The sequence below is a fragment of the Bombus terrestris genome, chromosome 10, assembly GCF_910591885.1.
Source record: "Bombus terrestris chromosome 10, iyBomTerr1.2, whole genome shotgun sequence".
Lineage (NCBI taxonomy): Eukaryota > Metazoa > Arthropoda > Insecta > Hymenoptera > Apidae > Bombus > Bombus terrestris.
The window spans coordinates 14,131,049-14,150,264 of NC_063278.1; the positions used below are offsets into that span (position 1 = coordinate 14,131,049).

General features: G+C 33.4%; 1 protein-coding gene across 8 annotated transcripts in view; it reads right to left on the bottom strand.

The window, feature by feature from the left end:
* Positions 1 to 19,216, bottom strand: part of LOC100647047 — a 201,296-nt gene that overhangs the window by 111,892 nt on the left and 70,188 nt on the right. For all 8 annotated transcript variants that reach the window (XR_007225345.1, XM_048409145.1, XM_048409143.1 and 5 more), the window contains exon 2: positions 18,394 to 18,596. Coding sequence is in view for 7 of the 8 variants with exons in the window: in XM_048409145.1 (XP_048265102.1) it covers positions 18,394 to 18,596 (203 nt within the window). In the remaining variant the exon portion in view is untranslated. The remainder of the gene's footprint in view (positions 1 to 18,393; positions 18,597 to 19,216) is intronic.

The window sequence follows — 19,216 nt, forward strand, 5'->3', positions numbered from 1 at the left end:
TAAAATTACATAAAATTTCTAATTAATAATCCATTACAATTTATTGCACGTAATTTAATGTTACTATTATCTTCTAATTAATTTCCTCGGTATCAATATTTTTATCACCTACATACAGATCTCTGTGTTCTTTTTTACAACAGATTTTTTTTACCCAAATAATTAGCGAAATTGTTGACAAAATTAAATTTTGTTATTAAAGTAGCTATTATCTTTACGTATATGAAGATGAGCTGCTTCGCGTTAGTTTTACATACCGAGAACACTGTTCTATTTCGCAAATGTTAACGATCGACACCAGTTACAAATGACGAAGTTAAATTGCGAAATGATCTGGCGTCTGTTAAGATCTCGTACTCCGACGATGTGTTTATGAGCGACTCCAAGTGTTGAAATTTCATTTGTATGCAAAAGTTCTAATGTAGTAGCTTATGTCAAAGACCTGAGAAACTTACTTACCACTTATCTCGTACCGTGTTAATTTGCACGATAACAGTACGCGCGTATGTTTGCCAAGTGGTCGTATATAAAACTGATAAACTCGACTGACAGATCTTATTTCGTGTTTATTTTCACATTAATCCATTAATTTGTAATTCCAAAAAAGATACATTTTCTTCTAACGGGAACTATACAATCACGAAGAGGATTAGCATTACAAAAGTAATGTGATTTGCGAGATCTCTCGTTGCATAAAGAAGACATATTTTTCTAATCCAACTAGAAGAAACCATCTAAATATGCATTTTGAAAAACACGTTCAAACATAGAAGCAGCCACTTCATTGCATAAACATTGAGATTACATCGCTGGAGATCGTCAAATAAAATAAAACGTAGCTTGATACAACGGTCACTAACTTGATCAAGCTTTATCACCTCAAAGCTTCAACAAATCCGATCGTAAAAAAGATCTTCAAAGTGGCACGTAGAGTCGTAAGCACAATCTCTTCGTTTTTAAATTCGAACACTAAGAGATCTCAGAAAAATGTGGCAGACGCATATAATCCTCGAGAAACGTTCATCCTCCTTCTGATAGGATTTTCTCCAAAATGAGATGCTAACGATAAACATTGCAATCTCCACGTAATTTCAAATTGCTCACATCAGCAAGGAGAATGTATTTGTTAGATAAAATCTGATAAGCCGCCGTCGTATTGTAAAGAACGATTAATTGGCTGATGGTGTGAATGTCGTAAATAGTAACCAACCATCCTCAAGGAAGACATTCGCAGTCCTGAAGGGATAGCAGTTTTTATGATTATGCGGCAATTTCCTTCACGCTCCCGTTAAAGCTTCTCCTTGTTTAACCGGAACGTATGGCTGTCTCGATGTCATGATTCGTTTAGAGAGACTTGTTTGGCTGAAAATCGTACGTTCAAAAGTATCGAAATTTTTAATTGTTTCTGGTGGAACATAGAGTATATCGTGGAAATAATTTGAATTTTCTATTATTTGTAGTAATATAAATAATATTTATATTATAATGATATTATTAATACATTTATTATTATTATTGTATAATTAATATTATAGAATTATATTCAAGCAACACTCAGCAATAATATTATGTAATTAATATTATTATATTATTATTTATTATTAAATTTATTCTCCTTCTAAGAGTCTTACGTATTACACCAATATATTTCCAATATTACGTATTTTTGTGAATACTACGCGTTCTGCCAGACGTTTTGAAATTTCATTGCCAATGTAATGAAACGCGTACCATATTGGCAAAATTTGAAACGAATCTGGAAATGCATATGCATAAGGTATTTATTGCAAGTATACGCTTCGCAGATATCGCCAAAGTATCTGAACATTGCATTAATAACTCACGATATTTAGTATCGCTATGTTTAGCACCATTCGTGTCATATAATATTAGGTCATCCCATAAGTTCGTTCTGTTTTTCGAGCGGTTATATATGTTAAGATTGTTTACATACCTTTCAGTTTCATGAAAAAATGTAATCTCCCTCTCGTTGTACATCTTCCCATTTTTCAAGTGCATTGGTCCCTTATCGCCGTATGTTTATAAATCGACACATGAAATGTATACACAAAAGTCGGCACAAACTTGTGGGATGACCTAATAATTACTAGCTGTATGTTTGTTATAAATGTTTTGTAACTTTAGAGAACAACAATCGTTCTACATACTCGTACAAGAATACTTAATTAAAACATTTATAGCAAAACGAGATAAACCTGACAAATTGTTAGAAAATTATTCAATTAATTCTTCGATCGATCAAGGATTATTACCTCCCTCATTAAGTGTGAAATCTTAATAAAGTTGAATATGCTAATAATTCTCATTAATTACCAATATAATATGTAATGAGGTTAATGCATTCATTGCTTCAGCCAATTTAGATATTCGTGTTAACAGGTTTGCAATTACTATAGACCTCTTATTATATTTTTTCTATCACAATGTATCGTATTTTATATACATAAAATGTATATAAAATATATAGATATATATACATAATAGATATATATACATATATCTGCTGAAATTTCAACAATTAAAAAGATTGCAAATATCATTAATATAGAGACAATCGATACTAATGAATCAACAAAAAATTTCGTTTTATCATGATGACAGTGATTAATTATATTCATCGAAAATCTCACGAACTATACAAAATATGTAATGTAACTGGAATATTGATCGACTTTTAAACAAATAATTAGAATTTGTTTGTTGATTTTTTAAAAACGTGATGAATGATGCTTTTCATCGTCTGTTTTTCACATGGTATCAGCTACTACAAACCGGTTAGACTATCCAGATGATTACAAGTTAACTATACAAAATATGTAATGTACCTGATAAAAATCGCCGATCAATTATTAAACAAATAATTAGAATTTCAGAATTTGTTGATTTTTTAAAAACGTGATGAGTGATGCTTTTCATCGTCTTTTTTCCACATGGTATCAGCTACTACAAATCGGTTAGACTATCCAAATGGTTATGAATTAACTATACAAAATATATAATGTAACTGGAATATTGATCGACTTTTAAACAAATAATTAGAATTTGTTTGTTGATTTTTTAAAAACGTGATGAGTGACGCTTTTCATCGTCTTTTTTCTCGTGGTATCAGCTACTACAAATCGGTTAAACTATCCAAATGGTTATGAATTAACTATACAAAATGTATAATGTAACTGGAATATTGATCGACTTTTAAACAAATAATTAGAATTTGTTTATTGATTTTTTAAAAACGTAATAAGTGACACTTCTCATGGTCTTTATTCTCTCGTGGTATCAGCTACTACAAACCGATTAGACTATCCAGATGGTTATGAGTTAACTATACAAAATATGTAATGTAACTGGAATCGTCGATCGACTTTTAAGCAAATAATTAGAATTTGTTTGTTGGTTTTTTTAAAAACGTAATGAGTGATGCTTTTCATCGTCTCCTTTCACATGGTATCAGCTAGGTATCAACAAATCGGTTAGACTATCCAGATGGTTACGAGTTAACTACACAAAATATGTACTGTAAGTGGAATCGTCCATCGACTTTTAAACAAATAATTAGAATTTATCTCGTAAAAAAAGTGATGCCTTGGGTAATTTTTTATTCGTGTACTATTATCTAGCACAAATTGTTTAGTCCACTCAGATATTTATAAGCAACTACACGTATGGAGTTAAAAATGCGAAAAATACACAAGAAATCTTACTTTTCACCGAGAGATCGGTTATAGAGAATTCCTCTGCGTTTCAAGTTGATTCACGTTATACTTTCATCATCTTTTTCGATCCACCGGAAGATAGTGATTACTCATGGAAACACGTGGGAGAGTATTAAACGAGCTTTCCTGCGAGCCACTGGAGAAAGTCATTCTCTTATGCAGCGATCTTTATAAGGGAAGAAACTCGGAAGACAGAGAAGAAACGAACGAGGCATACGTAACTTAACTCGTTCTCGATTTCATTATACGCGAAATCTGTATGCAGATTCGAACGCGTAGGCAGGCGAGAAACTGCTTGTAGAGACTGAAAGAATCGTTTAAAGTTTAAAAACGCTTATTACGTGCATTAACGTTCGAAAGTAACCAGACACTTGCCCGTTCCAAGTGTACCATATTATGTGCCTTACGGACATTAATATGTCACTTTTACGAATTTCATTCATCAATTTGCTGCATAACAAAGTATTTCTTTTCGTTTCGATTATAAAAGAAAAACAAGAGCAAATATTAAAATAATGGAACAAATATTACTTGTAGACAAATATTGAGCTTCTGTGTATTCAAAATAGATTGTAAACTAAAATTAGTAATATCAATAGTAGATCCTGTAAGAAAGTAGAACTCGTAAAACTTATATTTTTAGCTAAAGTATATACAAATGTACCAGAGCAACGATCTCTCGGGCTGTTTCCCTCGAACCTTAAAATTTTCGTTCCAGAATACAACCTGATCAAGATGATTTTTAACGACTTAAACTGCAATTGTATGATAAAATATAGAGATGAGAGTGAAAGGTGGATAAAAAAAAAAAATACAAACCAAAAAGATATTTTAAAGGCGTAACTAAGAATAGTGCAATTTTTAGGAAATTAAAATAGTTTAAATCGAATCAAGTAAAAGTTTTTAATCCTTTCTTTGACCATCTCGAGAACGAAACTGTGTGTTTCGAGAATTTAAAAAAACCAGTTCTCTAAATTCTATAGAAATATTAAGATGAAAGCAACGTTTTACCATTTTCTGATCTCACAGCAAACCATTTACTTGCACATTGCAGGAAAGCAACTTATCAACGCGAAACCTTCGTAGGCTCGAGGTAAAGTGAATAAAAAATCTCCTAGCTTCTCTTTTGACTATCTTAAGAACGTTTCTGAAAACTTTATACGAATCAGCCTCGCGTAGTCTCATTGAATTCCATATAAATCCAACTGAGACGAGAAAACATGCAACTTTTACCAGTGTGAGATTTAGCTGAAAGCTACTTGCGCATTGTTCCGAAGAAACTTGTCCACCTTAGACCTTGATAGTCTGGTGAAAAATAAGAAATTTTCCGATACGTGATCCAACATGTAAAGTAGCCGGTTGGTGAGCGTAGAAGGAGCAAATGGCGGGGAACGAAAGGGAAATGGGCTACAGGACCGGTCTCATCGACAGAGCCGGAGGCAAGAAAAAGAATGGCGAAAGAGGTTGGAAGGACTGACCGGTTTTGATAAATCGGTTGGTAACAACGGTCCGGACCCGTATCCGAGAAACCGTGGCCAAACAAGTAAACGACCAGCTGTTGCCCGTTAGTGAGTCTTTCTTCCTCTGCTTCTTCTTCTGCTCCTTTTCCTTCTTCTTCTTCTTCATTTCCCTCTCCTTCTTCGTGACATAAACGCTGCATTGCCATCACCGAGTTCGATCACCTCAAAGAATAGTGGTTCTCAAATGGTGTACCGTAACGAGCCGAGCAAAATGGCCGATAGATTCTGAAGCGAAGATAAAGGCTGCGTGACGCGAATCTCAACAGCCCTCTTAGCTGTGTATCAAGAAGCAAGATTTCAATTTCCAAGCTGCTCAGTTTCAGAGAGTTGAGCAAATATTCTTGCGTCTGCTCGGTTGTTCTTTCGAGCAGCTTGAAAGTGCGCTTTACCTCAAAATTCCATTAAAATGGTAATTCAGCTGATAGATCGTCCGTGGTGCTGCGGGATGTCGAAGATGATTCTTCAATTATCCGTGTTACGGCGATTTCTTCGGATAACATCGAAGAATCTAATCGAAAACGTCGCTCTTGAGACAAAGTAACTTTCTCTAACTACACGATACTTTAACAATTTTTCTTTGTATCACTAGGTTGCGTAGTGAGTTCGATATTTCTTCAATGGAACGTTGGCAATCACTGTGCGAGATCTAGGTAATCGATGCACGTGTGCATTATTCTGTCAAATTAATCTTTGCAAATGCATTAAAACGTTCGTCGCCCAGCGTGATTCGACTAAGTTTCCTGCGTGGTCCAATCAGACCGCCGGTACGCAGAACGCAAATAGAGCGACAAGCGGGAATTCATTGTTTATCGTCTTCGGTTCATTGTAAAGAAAAGATTATTTACTTCTGAAATGGAGAAAGCGATAAGCTTTCCAGCTAGACTATTCCGAGGGATCTCATGGCAAATATCTCAGATCTTTCATTTAGTCGATAAGCATACTTGTGAGACGTACATCAGTGATTTTTTCATCCTCAAAATGTTGAGTAAACAGACGATGACGAAGTCTACAACTATTGTTCGAAGTTCCCAAAATTACTCCAAGTGTGTTTGGAATATTTTAACAAATACCATGCGATATAGCATAATGTAATATTTTATCCAGAATATAAATTAATAAAAAGTATGGTATATTATATTTTTAATATTTTTATGTTGTATATCCTTTATATAACATCCTATATTTAATTAACTTGATCAAGAAGAGCGTCATCCATACTTGGATGACGGGGTCCCCACGGAAGTATACCCGTTACATAGTTAAGCAGCTCGTTTACTAGTAACTTTGGAGATTTCGTTGTTTTATTAAAAACTTTAGATGCGTCTTTTATCAGCATCGTACACTTGGTTTTGTAAATGGATCAAGTAGCTCATCTACCCCATAGCTTCAAAGATTTCGTCGTTTTATTAAAAAATTTACGTACGTTTTTTTGTCCAGGATTAATAGAGTTGAAGAGAGTTGGAGAAATTTTTACGAAAAAGAAAAGGAGAATATTTATAATAATATATAAAAGGAGCAGGCGACTGTCCTATTTACGTGCAATCTCAAAAGCTGACAATTAAGCTACGTACGATTTACCAATTACATGGACTTATTCTAACATCTTTGAATCCGATATGTTCGCTATAAATAAATATTCAACTACGTTTAATCATCGCAATGATAATCATATTAAATATTTAATCATAATTAACACTAAAACTACCACACCAATCAAATTGACTGGTTTTACAATTTTATTTTAAAATTTCTACTTCATATTATATTTTCTTTCGCGATGATATAATGACTTTCGCAACGATAACTAAAAGAATAATATAATGAATTTTATTTTGTGTTTTATGTATTCAAACTGAAAATAATTTCGTATCAAGGCTATTTACACCAATACCAGTAAAAATGACTGGTACTTGCAAAGTGTTAAAGGGTGCTGCAATCTGTTTATCGAACCCCAATTAACCAGTTTCCTCGTTTTGTTCAACTTCCCACACGTTTTTAAAATTTTTACTGCGTATTATTCGATATGACGATCAGTTATCAGGAAAATTCCGGATTAATCGCTAGATCGCTAGATGCTAACACTAGAAATGCCACACACTAGTCAAAATGACTGCTTCGATAATTTTATAAATGTGTCAACCCTCGTTTAGGGGTCATGATCCTAGAAGGATTAATAATACCAAAAATATAGTACATAACATGGAATTTCTTCTGTAAGAAAGTAATAAATCAATAAATATAAGAATATTCTATTATTACGTATTTTTTAAAGGCCAGTCATTTTGATTGGTTTGGTAGAAATAGCTTCATGTTAACTATCGATAGTTGAAATGTTAAATACATAATCCTAAATCCAATTTTTCTGCTCTGCTTCGAGAAAAGTCTGTAATCTGATCTACAGAATAATAAGTGATACTTTTATATCAAATAGTCATAATATTCGTTTTTTCTCCTGCTTCTCCGTTGGTGTCATTAAATGATTGAAATACAAGCGTAAGTTCCTGTAATATTTTTCGAAATGTATCAAAGTTGAGCAAGCTCATTGCACAACTGACTATTTTATGTCGAAACTCGGTAGACTATGCAAAGTCACTTTCTTTGTCATAAATTACATCACGGACGATTTTTCGACTTATGATTTCAATATGCGTTTCCTGATGTGTTTTCGATTGGGAGTATTCGTATATGGAAATGCGTGGTCTGGTAAAATGAAATAAATTTTAAACAGCAACAAGGAGCAGAAAAAGAAATAGTAAGCCAGTTATGCGCTGCTGTTAACGACTAATTAATTCTGAATTATACGGGCGCGTAATAAATCATCTACATATTTTATTTATAAGATGTCGGGTTGGCATAGGCAAATCGATCCTCTTGAAACCTACTGATCATTTGCGATGCAAATAAGTATTTCCATTAGTTATGTATATTGACAAAGACAAAGTAATAGAATTTAAATAGAAAATTAAAACTCGTTAAACGCGCCATACCAATTGCTATTATTAATCGTCTTGTTATAGCTACGTAATTTGTCATAGGATGAGCCTTTTTAAAGAGAAATATCCTTAATCTGATATAGAAAATGTTAAAGCCGATAGAATTTTATATTTTTAATAGTTCACAGCATTTAACATTGATGAACGTGAAAGCTCGCGTTAAAGTACCAGTACGACGATAAAAATTAGAATTACAGAAAATGTTGTAAATAAATTGTACTTATTTAGAACGTAAAATTCATAAATTAAGTTCATTCAAATTGGCTATTGCAAAAATAAAAGAAAAGGAATATTGATCGTTCGAGAAACAATAACTTTGTAAATGTAATATCCAGATATTGTACGGCGTAAAATAAAACAGAAATATATTTCTGTGTTTTATTTAAATATTCACAACCTTCATCGTGTCTCTCTATTTTTCGATATTTTTTATACTGTTCATAATTTTCAATTGCTATTGCTATATCGATAACGTCTTTTTATTACCAACAGCTCTTTACTTGTAATTAAATAAAATAAGACTACGGATATTTATACATTTATAGAGAATTCGAAAATGTAAAAATACACGGAGTGCACGCGGTAATCAAAAATATATAAAATATTGAGATCACAGCTTATACTGTTCAACGAACGAATCTCTTTTCAAATTTCGCTGCTTCTGTTGCATTTATAAAAATATGAATTTTCGTCAACGTTCACGGTCTATCTGCACCAAACGTTTAAAATGTTATCCTTTGATAACAAGGCAAACTATAGTGGGGTCAATTTACTATCAGGTTTTAGCAGAAAAGAGGGCTTCTGGCAGAAGGTTAAGCTCGCGTGGATCGGGAAACGAATGAAGGATTAAAAAGGAATTACGTGACCGTATCCGTACAAGACATATCGATTGCATTGAAACGAAAAAACGCCGGTAGCATGTAGCCAGCGTCGCTTTGTTCTGACTTGTAACAGCATTGCGTAATAAGGATCGAGAATTCGTAGCTAAAAAAGAAACGACTCCTCGTCTCTGTATAATTTCCGCCGACTAATGTTTGTCGATTGTACGAACAATCTTCGATTGTTCTTTCGTAAGAAGCCTACCGTTTATTCGTCATCCGTGTAACTCGATCGACGCAGTAATTTCCTTCGAATCGATCAGTCGTAATGACTTGGCCGTTCAAACATCGACTACCAGCTCAGACTAGAAACAAGGCTTCTTATTCGACATAACTAATCGAATTCCGCGAATGCGACAGAGGCTTCCGTCAGATCACCGGAGAATGCCGAGCTTGGAATGGTAAACGTTTGCATTATGCTATATAACGCGTGTTTCCTAGTTCCTACGTGTTTGTCCATTTCGCAAAAGCCGTCTCTCTGTTGAGACGTTGATTAACCCTCGATATTGACGTCTAGGCGTCTGCTAAAATTAACTTCACCTGCGGAGTAATCGTCTCCCGATGAAATGGAAATTTTTATTTTATTGTCTAAATGTAGAGAGAAATTTTGGAAGCTGTGAAGCTTAATTATTAATTATATTATTATATTTAATTAAGATTGTTTTATTCGATTGTAACGAAAACAATATATCATTAAATGAAATAATTATATCGAAAAATTGAGGCAGAGAAGGAGCAAGGAGAGGAGAATTGGATTGAGAAAACAGAGAGTAATTTAAAATACAGATGTACGATACTGTGAATAATTATAAACTGAAGCGTATTTTTAGATTTTTCGTAATACCGAAACCAAGTTTAAGGAAATCGTTTATACAACTTGGTATTATAACATAAAGTAAAACTGAAGATACAACGAACAAAAATTCTCTTCTTCCGAGATCTGGAAGAAATGAAATCTCTGAAAATTGTTCTCTTTGGCTGCGAAAGAGTATAAACTCAACGTTAATTTTATTACGTTTTCGTTCAATATTTAGTGGAGTTTACTCTATTTTTGATTACTTCTACTAATCCGTTAGACACACTATCCACTAATCTATTTAAAGTTTCCTTTCGAATATCCGCCCACGCGGATTTTATTCTTTTTTCAAGCTCCACAATACCTTTTTCTAATAGCTGGCTTCTTCCGATCGTGAAATTTTCTCGCTAGAATTGTCCACAGGTGCTCGATCGGGTTCAGATCAGCACTCAATGCTGGACATCGTAATAATTCTATCCCGAAATTGTGAAACCATTTTGCCATAGTTGTGGTTGTACGTATAGGAGCATCGTTTCGTTGAAAAATCGTCCCTATGTCTTCTATTCCCCTTATGAAAGTTCTATAGCGTTCAATTTATCTTTTACAAGAACTTCACTGAACATATCCAGCCAGGCTCAGTAGTTTCTCGAAAATATCGAAAAAATAACACGAAAAGCGTGTTTTAATCTGTGAGTATTCACAACACTATACATAGCTAGATATTATTGTTAAGATTTATTTATTATGTATGTGTCTTTGGTTACGAGTAAGTTTATGTCTATTCCTTTAGTTGCTTACGTACAGGCTGCAAGGCTATTGTTCTATTGTATCTTGTAGCATAAATAATTCTATTCTATTCTATTCTAATTAAATCAATTTTTATAAAAAGGTCGGTTTAATAAATAGGAATATTTCTGAGAAAATATGGCAAGTTTTAGCAAATATGGCACATTTTTGAAGATTTTATAGCTTTCATGCTACTCGATGGCTAAAGGAAAGACTTTAATATGAAGTAGATGAAATACACATGTAATATATGAAGTATAACTCCCTAGAAGTTCCCTCCTCCCCACGGAGGGAAGTTCGTACCTTAATAGTCACATTGTTCTTCAACAGAGAAAACAATGCATTCGCAATTTCATAAATTTTGTCAGCGCATTAGTTTCGGTATGTGCTATAGAGAAAATAATAGAAAATTCACTTTTTGTCCCTTTCACGTTACTGCATTGCTAAAAAGAAGATTTTCATATGCAGACGAATCGCGTAATATACGAAACGTAACGAACAGAAGCAAATATACATTGTACTTTAACACCCTGTTCTTTCATAATCACATTTTCCTGCATGAGTTACATCAATGCACTTGTAAGTCATCAGATTGAATTCTGTTTGAGAAACAGAATTTGTTGTAGAGCTTCTGCTTAATTTTATGAGTTGCAGTATGAAAATGTTCTAAAGTAAACATCGATATTACACGAGATGCTTCACCTTGCATCACCGACAATCGACAGATGCCTCACAAAAAGCAAAGTTGCGTTCGTCTTTTCTATTTGTTGACAAAGTGGAGAAAATATATTTACAACTGAAACCATCCACTTTTTACCTTGCGCTCGTTAAAAAGGCATGAGGATTGAATGAAACGTGTACACGTTACATTGTACATTAACATACACAGTTTACGTAACGAGCAAACTTGACACGACAAGTCGAGAAAGAGTTGAATTATACTTCCTTACGTTCGTTTCATGATGTAATGACAATATGGCTTCGAGGAAGACTGCTATCCGCGTTATGTGTGTCCCACAGCTATTACTTAGCCTCAAGTTTAGCTTAATCTGGAGTTTACGAACTAGTTTCATCGGATTAATGTACCGATCATGTAGCATGATAATAATCAAATATTGCGAACAGCTAATTAATTAACTGAAGATATTAGGCTTATCTTTAAGAAATGTATATAATAAACGAATAAAACGTTAACTTTTGAATAGTAACAATGGAACTGAAGAACATTAAAAAAATATATATGTAAATTCTACAGAATCCAAACCACGCGCCAATCGACATTTTCTACTTTTCTTTTGCTTTACCGGCAGTCATTTGCTGAATAGAATGGTATGGCTGAATGGAGAAGAATGGTAATTTAGGATTTAAAAAAATCGATTCTCGATTTTCCAGGTAAAATTTGTAGTAGATTTGTTATTAACTGTTATTGCATTTAATTGAATTATTCCCAAAATAAACTCGATTTTCCCTAGGGATTTACATTATTAGATATATATATATTTTTATATATTATATTTTATATATTTTTTTTGTGTTTTTTATAATATATAATTTATTACAGTTCAACAAAAGATAAGAAAAACATGTTTTCAATTTGCTAATGTGCAACGAAACATATTTTTAAGTTGTATCTTCTTTTATTAAAATTACCTATGAAATCTAATTAGCCATAATTACCAAATATTGAAGCATACGTTACCGATATCAATATAATAATCGAACTGAATGGGATGCGATTATTCATGAAACACTTATGCATCCAAGATAGATCAGTAAGACGAGTAGAAAGTGAAATTTCATGAATACTAATTCAATTGATCGCTTATTCCAAAAATTCTTTCTTAATAATACCATTAAGAATTTTTATCGAAAGAATCCTATAGAAATTAAGACAATATAAAAAGCTTCCAAAAATCATATTTCCCATCGAGGAAGGAATAATAATAATAAGAAGAAGAAAGTAGAAGCGGATGTAAAAGTAAAAATACATAATTCAACAGAACAAAAAGAATGTTTTCTTGCTTATCTGCTCTTTTAAATCATCCTTATTGGTATTATGCATAGTAGTCCATGTAAGCGTAAATGTATCATATCCTCTTCCTTAATATAATCAAGAAACACGTTGGAAGAGAAAGATGAATAATTTTAAAGAATACCATATCTGCAAGATCACAAATTTTTTGCGGGTGCGGCACAATGCACAACGCGTGTGCATTTGAGAATTGCAATATTTTCCACGTATTGTTTTACGTAAGCAATGACCGAGGTAAAGCGATCGAGAAATAATTAGTTTGCGAAATACTTCAAGTAAATATCATCGTTTAAAGAGATTTGAATTGCGAAATATTTTCTGCTTACAGCTGTATCTGATCTTATCTGTCCTTTTAAATCTTCTAGAAAATCTCTAGGCCGCAGATATATCTTACTCTTTTCATTAATTTTATGCTGCATTACACGAGATTAAAGAGAGACGTAATCTGACATACTTCAAAATAAACGTTTCCACGTAAAAACAAAAATATTCCTGTTATCAATACGCGATTGCTTTCCTCTCCATCTGTTTTCATGAAAGAAGCATTTATTTCGTGCAATACGCGCTTCTCTGTCTACGATAGAAAGCTGCAGAACACCAAATGAAAAAGACGTTGAATAATAAATCTCAGTTTACGCGAGAGAGCATGTAATCAAGCTTGCACGCACGTATAGAATTATAATCCGAATTGTATTAGAAACCGACATTCGTTCGAAAGTTGCTAGACGTTGGAATTACTCGTTCTGAATTTTCACTGCATACATTAGACTGGCTGGCAACTGATTTACGAGGGTCTCGTCAGGCTGGGGTATATCGAAAATTAAATTTTCCACGCCCCGGTATCTCGCAAAGAATTTTCTGGCGTCGTTATCTTCATCGAGGAGGAAAATCGCGCCATTATCTGCTTCGATATACAGGGTTCGTCAGCTACTTTTATTCCCACCACTTTCCCACGAGTAATAAATTTATAAACAAGATAGAAGCTTCACGGCAGACCGAGCAATTTTTCTAATGTTCCGTGTGCCTTTTTCCGTAATGGAAAAAACATGTTTTTTTTTTAACTGTCAGCTACGTATGATTTTCTTTGCGTTATATAAAAACGATTAGCAAGGTAAGTTCAATGACTTACAATGTATTATAATGGGATTATTAAAACACAAAGTATATAAAATATAAAATAATAGAAAAACTACATGAGCACTTTGCAACGTCAATAACATTATTGTAAGATATGATTACATTTGCTGTTTGAAAAATTCTATAATTTTGAACTCTGAATTCGCTAAAAACTTGTGGGAATCTTTTCGTTTTTATATTCTAGTGATACTAAATACTATCCTGTCGTAGTTTATTATACATTATAATAAATTGTAATATATTATTTATTTATATTAGGTCATCCCATAAGTTCGTTCCGTTTTTCGAGCGGTTATACATGTTAACATTGTTTACATATCTTTCAGTTTCATGAAAAAATGTAATCCCCCTCTCGTTGTACAACTTCTTCCCATTTTTCAAGTGCATTGGTCCCTTATCGCCGTATGTTTATAAATCGACACATGAAATGTATACACAAAAGTCGGCACGAACTTATGGGATGACCTAATATTATGTAACATTTATATATATATATATATATATATATATATTTCTTTATAATTATTATGTTGAAGGAATTACAGTGATCAATTTAAAAACGCTTAAATATCATTTACAACTTAAAATATCTAATCAGAACATCGCATCTTTATCTTTTCTATTTTTCTCACAAATCTGCCATTTATGAATAAACGCTAAGAACTAACAGCTTAACTATTTATGAGATGTACAGCATAAAAAATGCTGGCGGAAGTTGGTGCAATTTCCTGAGATGGTTTTCTTGTTTCAAGATTCCAGGAAAAGTTCATTTCCGCGTAAAAATCAGATACGACTTGAGCTGCAATCTGTTTCACAGTCGTACGCGTTGCGAGTTGTGCTTTCCGAACTCGAACCACAAGAAAAGTTTGCATGAATGACTATTTACGTCCAATATAACACGTACGAAAATATACACAGTAACGATAAAACTTTATTACACTCTTTTGAAGTGGGTGCAGTGTGTTAAAGCAAGAAAAACAAATGTCACTTTTATCTGAAAATGTTACATTCTCTTTCCCTTCTGAAAACAAACTTCGCTACTATTGCGAACGTTCAAACAAAAAGAAACGAAGTTCAGCAAGCAAGTTACAAAGTAAACCAAAGGCTGGGGAAAAAATTTGCGTAGTTAACTTTCACATACCTGCACACATGTACATGGTACACTTGTATGAAATGTAAGAACAAATATTCGTACAAGCCTGAACTCTTTCCACGATTTTAAAATTTAAGAAGAACGAAACCTTCGAAGACGTTAAATATAATATAACTAAATCAAATAGATATAACGAAAAATTATTAGATATAATAATTCTTTTAACAATTATTATTTTATTTTATTTATTTCTTATTGAAGAAAGCAAGCCTATCCCTCTATGAGTTACTCTTTAAAAAGTGACTGTAACTAACCAAACAAAAAAAAGGCAGAATATCGCTGTCCACCCACATTTAAATAAAATACTTGTCATGTCTCTCCCACCCACACCACAATCCATGAAGCGACATTTACAATAAATGTAATTCAATTTTTGCAGCCATATACACACACATACTACTCGCAGTAATCCAACGTTATACCTTAAATTAAATATATAAAAAAAAATGCTTTATACTTCTGATTTCAGAGATTCAGTAAATTTCAGAGAAATTGGAAATGCAGCTTTTTTGAGAGAATGAAATATAAAGTTGCAGCTCCTACGTGTTTGCTTGAACATCCTGGCTCCTAATCCATAGTTTGTGCTTACGTTTAATTCTCTCGAAAGAAGTTAATCTTTGATCATTTTTTAAAACAGAATGTCGAGAATCATGATAGACACAATGTTAATCTAACCATAGTTCTCTGAAGACGCGCTCTATAATATGTAGTATTATATAACACGAAAACTACTGTGCATCATATCTCATCTTAGACCGCAACAAATTTGCTGCTGTTAGATCATAATTTAATGGTAGTTCCACCAGCGTAAAAGATTTCAGGCTAAAACGCTTTAATTAAACATTACGATTGTTAACATTTTCAACAGACTAATCTTGTCGAAAAATTATGACGCTGTAATTATTACTTCGACTGATTATAACTAATTATTTCAATCTATAATTTCCACTGAGTCGTTAATAATCTACTATAGCGATTGACGTAATTGTGAACAGTCGGCTAAAAAATATATTCCTCTTGCTGATGCTGAGATTGATGCATGGAAAAAATATTTTTATTGTACGCGCATAATATTCGTATTTTCGTATTGTATGAATCTACTGCTTATACTAACAGTGATATACGTATATCGATGTATTCGTCAACTTTCTCGTATAATTCGAGAATCATGTGCATCCTGTGCACTTTCTCCAAAATGGAAAGTACCGAGCCACTCTTCGCCACGGTGCAACAATTATTTTGCATTGAATTACGAGTTCAAGATACCGATCCATCGCTTACGCAAGTTTATTACGCTTCTGCATTTGTTTACTCTTCATTATATCGACTGCTTACTGCACTGAATATTAATGTCGTCAGTAAACAACAGATTTTTATGCAAACTCGGGTTTCTGAAATACTTTGAAAAATAGAGTCTCTGTGGAAAATTGTTCTACCTACGAAATGTTACGTAAACCACCGTATTTTGCATATTTGATACGCTTTTTTATATCACGTAGATTTTGCACAATTTTGCTTCTTCAAATTTCCCGCAAATGAATAAAAATTAGTCATAAGCAATAATTACGAGAAATAGAACACTAACACGACGACTTCTTACGTATTCGATACACTTTAACGTAAGCAAACAAGCAAACTTGTGTACAGAAGTTCGAAACGAATGAATTTGGACTTTAAAGTGAAATATTTTTTCTGGAAGATAAGAGCAAAATGATATTTCAAACGATACAACGACATAATGGACGAGAAAATAATCAAGCAGTCAAAGAAAATCGAATATCGATATGCATTTAAAATAATGTATTCAGAGCAGGAAATTTTATTTGTTCCTATTGAAATTGATATTTTTATCTTCCGTAAAGTTTAATAAGCGCTCGTTGATTCCAGTAAAATTAGATGAAAGCATAAAAGCAATCAAACAAAAGAGACGATTGCGTGACGAGAATTTAACAAATGTTAAAATTTCAATTGAAAGAACACGGAAAGCACGAAATGTAAGAGCAACGCGAAGAAAACAAAGAGACGTTGAAACGCTTGGCTTTCGAGCTTTATGAAAAAACTAACAACGTGAATATTATACTACGAACTGGAGAAGTCACGGCGAAGAAGAAGACGTTGCAACACGGTCATTTGCTCGTGAATGTTCGCTAGACTTCGCTGTTTCCTCTTATCAGAATAAGTTTAAGAAAAGTCTTTGTCTAAGGTTCTCGACGTTTTCGCGATCGATAACACGACAACAGTTTAATATCCTCTTGAAAAGAAAATGTTTCGTTGTTATGCATCCTTATTTTCCTGCTTGTTATCGAAAGAATATTCTGTTACTAAGAAACAATCTCGTTGTTATTGTATATACCCAGCGATGTACTTTTTGATGCATCGATTGATGTAACTCGTTGCTTCCGCGAAGATATTCATTAAACTATAGATGCCGGGTAAATCATCAATTCAAAATATGTTTTAACGTCGTATGCGGTGGCTCACGAAACTATTCGAACGTTCCTAGAAACATTTTATGTTCGTATTATACAATTTGTACAACATATTATACATATTGTAGAATTTTGAAATTTCATTAGCACTGTAACGAGATACAACTATCGAGATTACGTTGGTAAAATCTGAATGAATCTGAAAATACATATAAAAATTGCGAGATATTTATTGGAAGCATACACTTCGCAAAGATCACCAAAGTGTTTCAACAGCCCATTATTCGTTGTATTAATAAGCCACCATATGTAGAGAGACCATCTGGCGCTAATTGTTGCTAATAAATAAATGTTTAAGAACTGTATAAAATAACTTGAATACTATTCAAATTGTATACCAATAAGCAAAATCAATAAGTCTATATATATTGACGATAAATGTCTTGTAACTTCAGTATGCATTTTCTATTCGCTTTCAAATGTTCCTATTATAAACAAGACAGTCGCGTCTCGTTACAGTAATCACGAAATTTGTAAAAAGTTTCATACAACGCATCCGATATATTCGTAAAATACCTTCGCGAGGCGCCGTATATTCGACGGAATTGTAGGACAGAATTTCACGCTGTTTCTTTAACTACAAGAGCAAACATCTATTAGGTTAAAAGCGTTCAACCGTTTCTTGCTGTTCGGCAAGCGAAACAATTCTAATCGATGCTCGATACGAACGAGTAGTTGTGGCATGTGGCGTGCAGCTGCTTCGTTTGGTACGAGGACATTTTCACGAAATCGTTAACAACGGTCAAGGATCTGTCGTTCGTCACTTTGTCCCGATATTAGCAGACAATTGGAAGCAGAGTACAATGCTGGCAAATATAGAATATCGATATTCTGTAGGTAGTTGAGTGGGTGGAAACAATGAGGAAGATACAAACCAGTGAGCACAGCGCCGACGAGCATGAAGAGAAAGCCGAATGCCGGAAGAGCAATCTGGCAGTTCGCAGCTATTACAACCCCAGCTACCATGAGACCACCCTCGATCTTCTCCACCCTCAAGCGTGATATAGGGGTTGGACATTTTAATTTCGCCCCAAGTCCGCCACTCAGCGCACCCTCCTCAGCCGCCATGGTGCTGGGCCTGAAATAATAGATAAACAACAATGCTTTTAGTCAATTGCACCCGCACAACAGGACGATACTGATTCTCAATGAGTTGATAATAATGTTAACGAGTGACAATGGGAACGACGCGCTTTGTCTCCGACGACGATCCGAGCGTTGCCGGATAAAAGAAACACCACGTTCGACGATCATTTGAAATTTAACAGGTTCTCTGACATTTTTACATTTATTTGTTTCGTCTGAAGGAAAACATACTCGGTGGGGATTAATTAATGATTCTTAGGCAATTGGGTGTGTTTTATGTTCAATTATCGTCATGGAATCGTATTAGCGTACAAATTGTATTTTATTATTATTTTGTTATTTTTATTACTATGTTATTCTATAATATTATTATATTATTCTATTGGTGTTACATATGGTCAGATCAAAACACTCAAAGTCATATGTCTTGGAAATATTCTGGAAATTGGAAAGTATCTGTAGGAAAATGAAGTAAAAATTAAATGCAAATTTAATATCGTAGATATTTATATCGGAATTGTAAAATATACATTTCTTTGGCGAATTAAAATTTCTAGGAAAACACGAAACATGTAAGAGGAGCTGCTTGATTATTGTTATTGATCGTTAAAA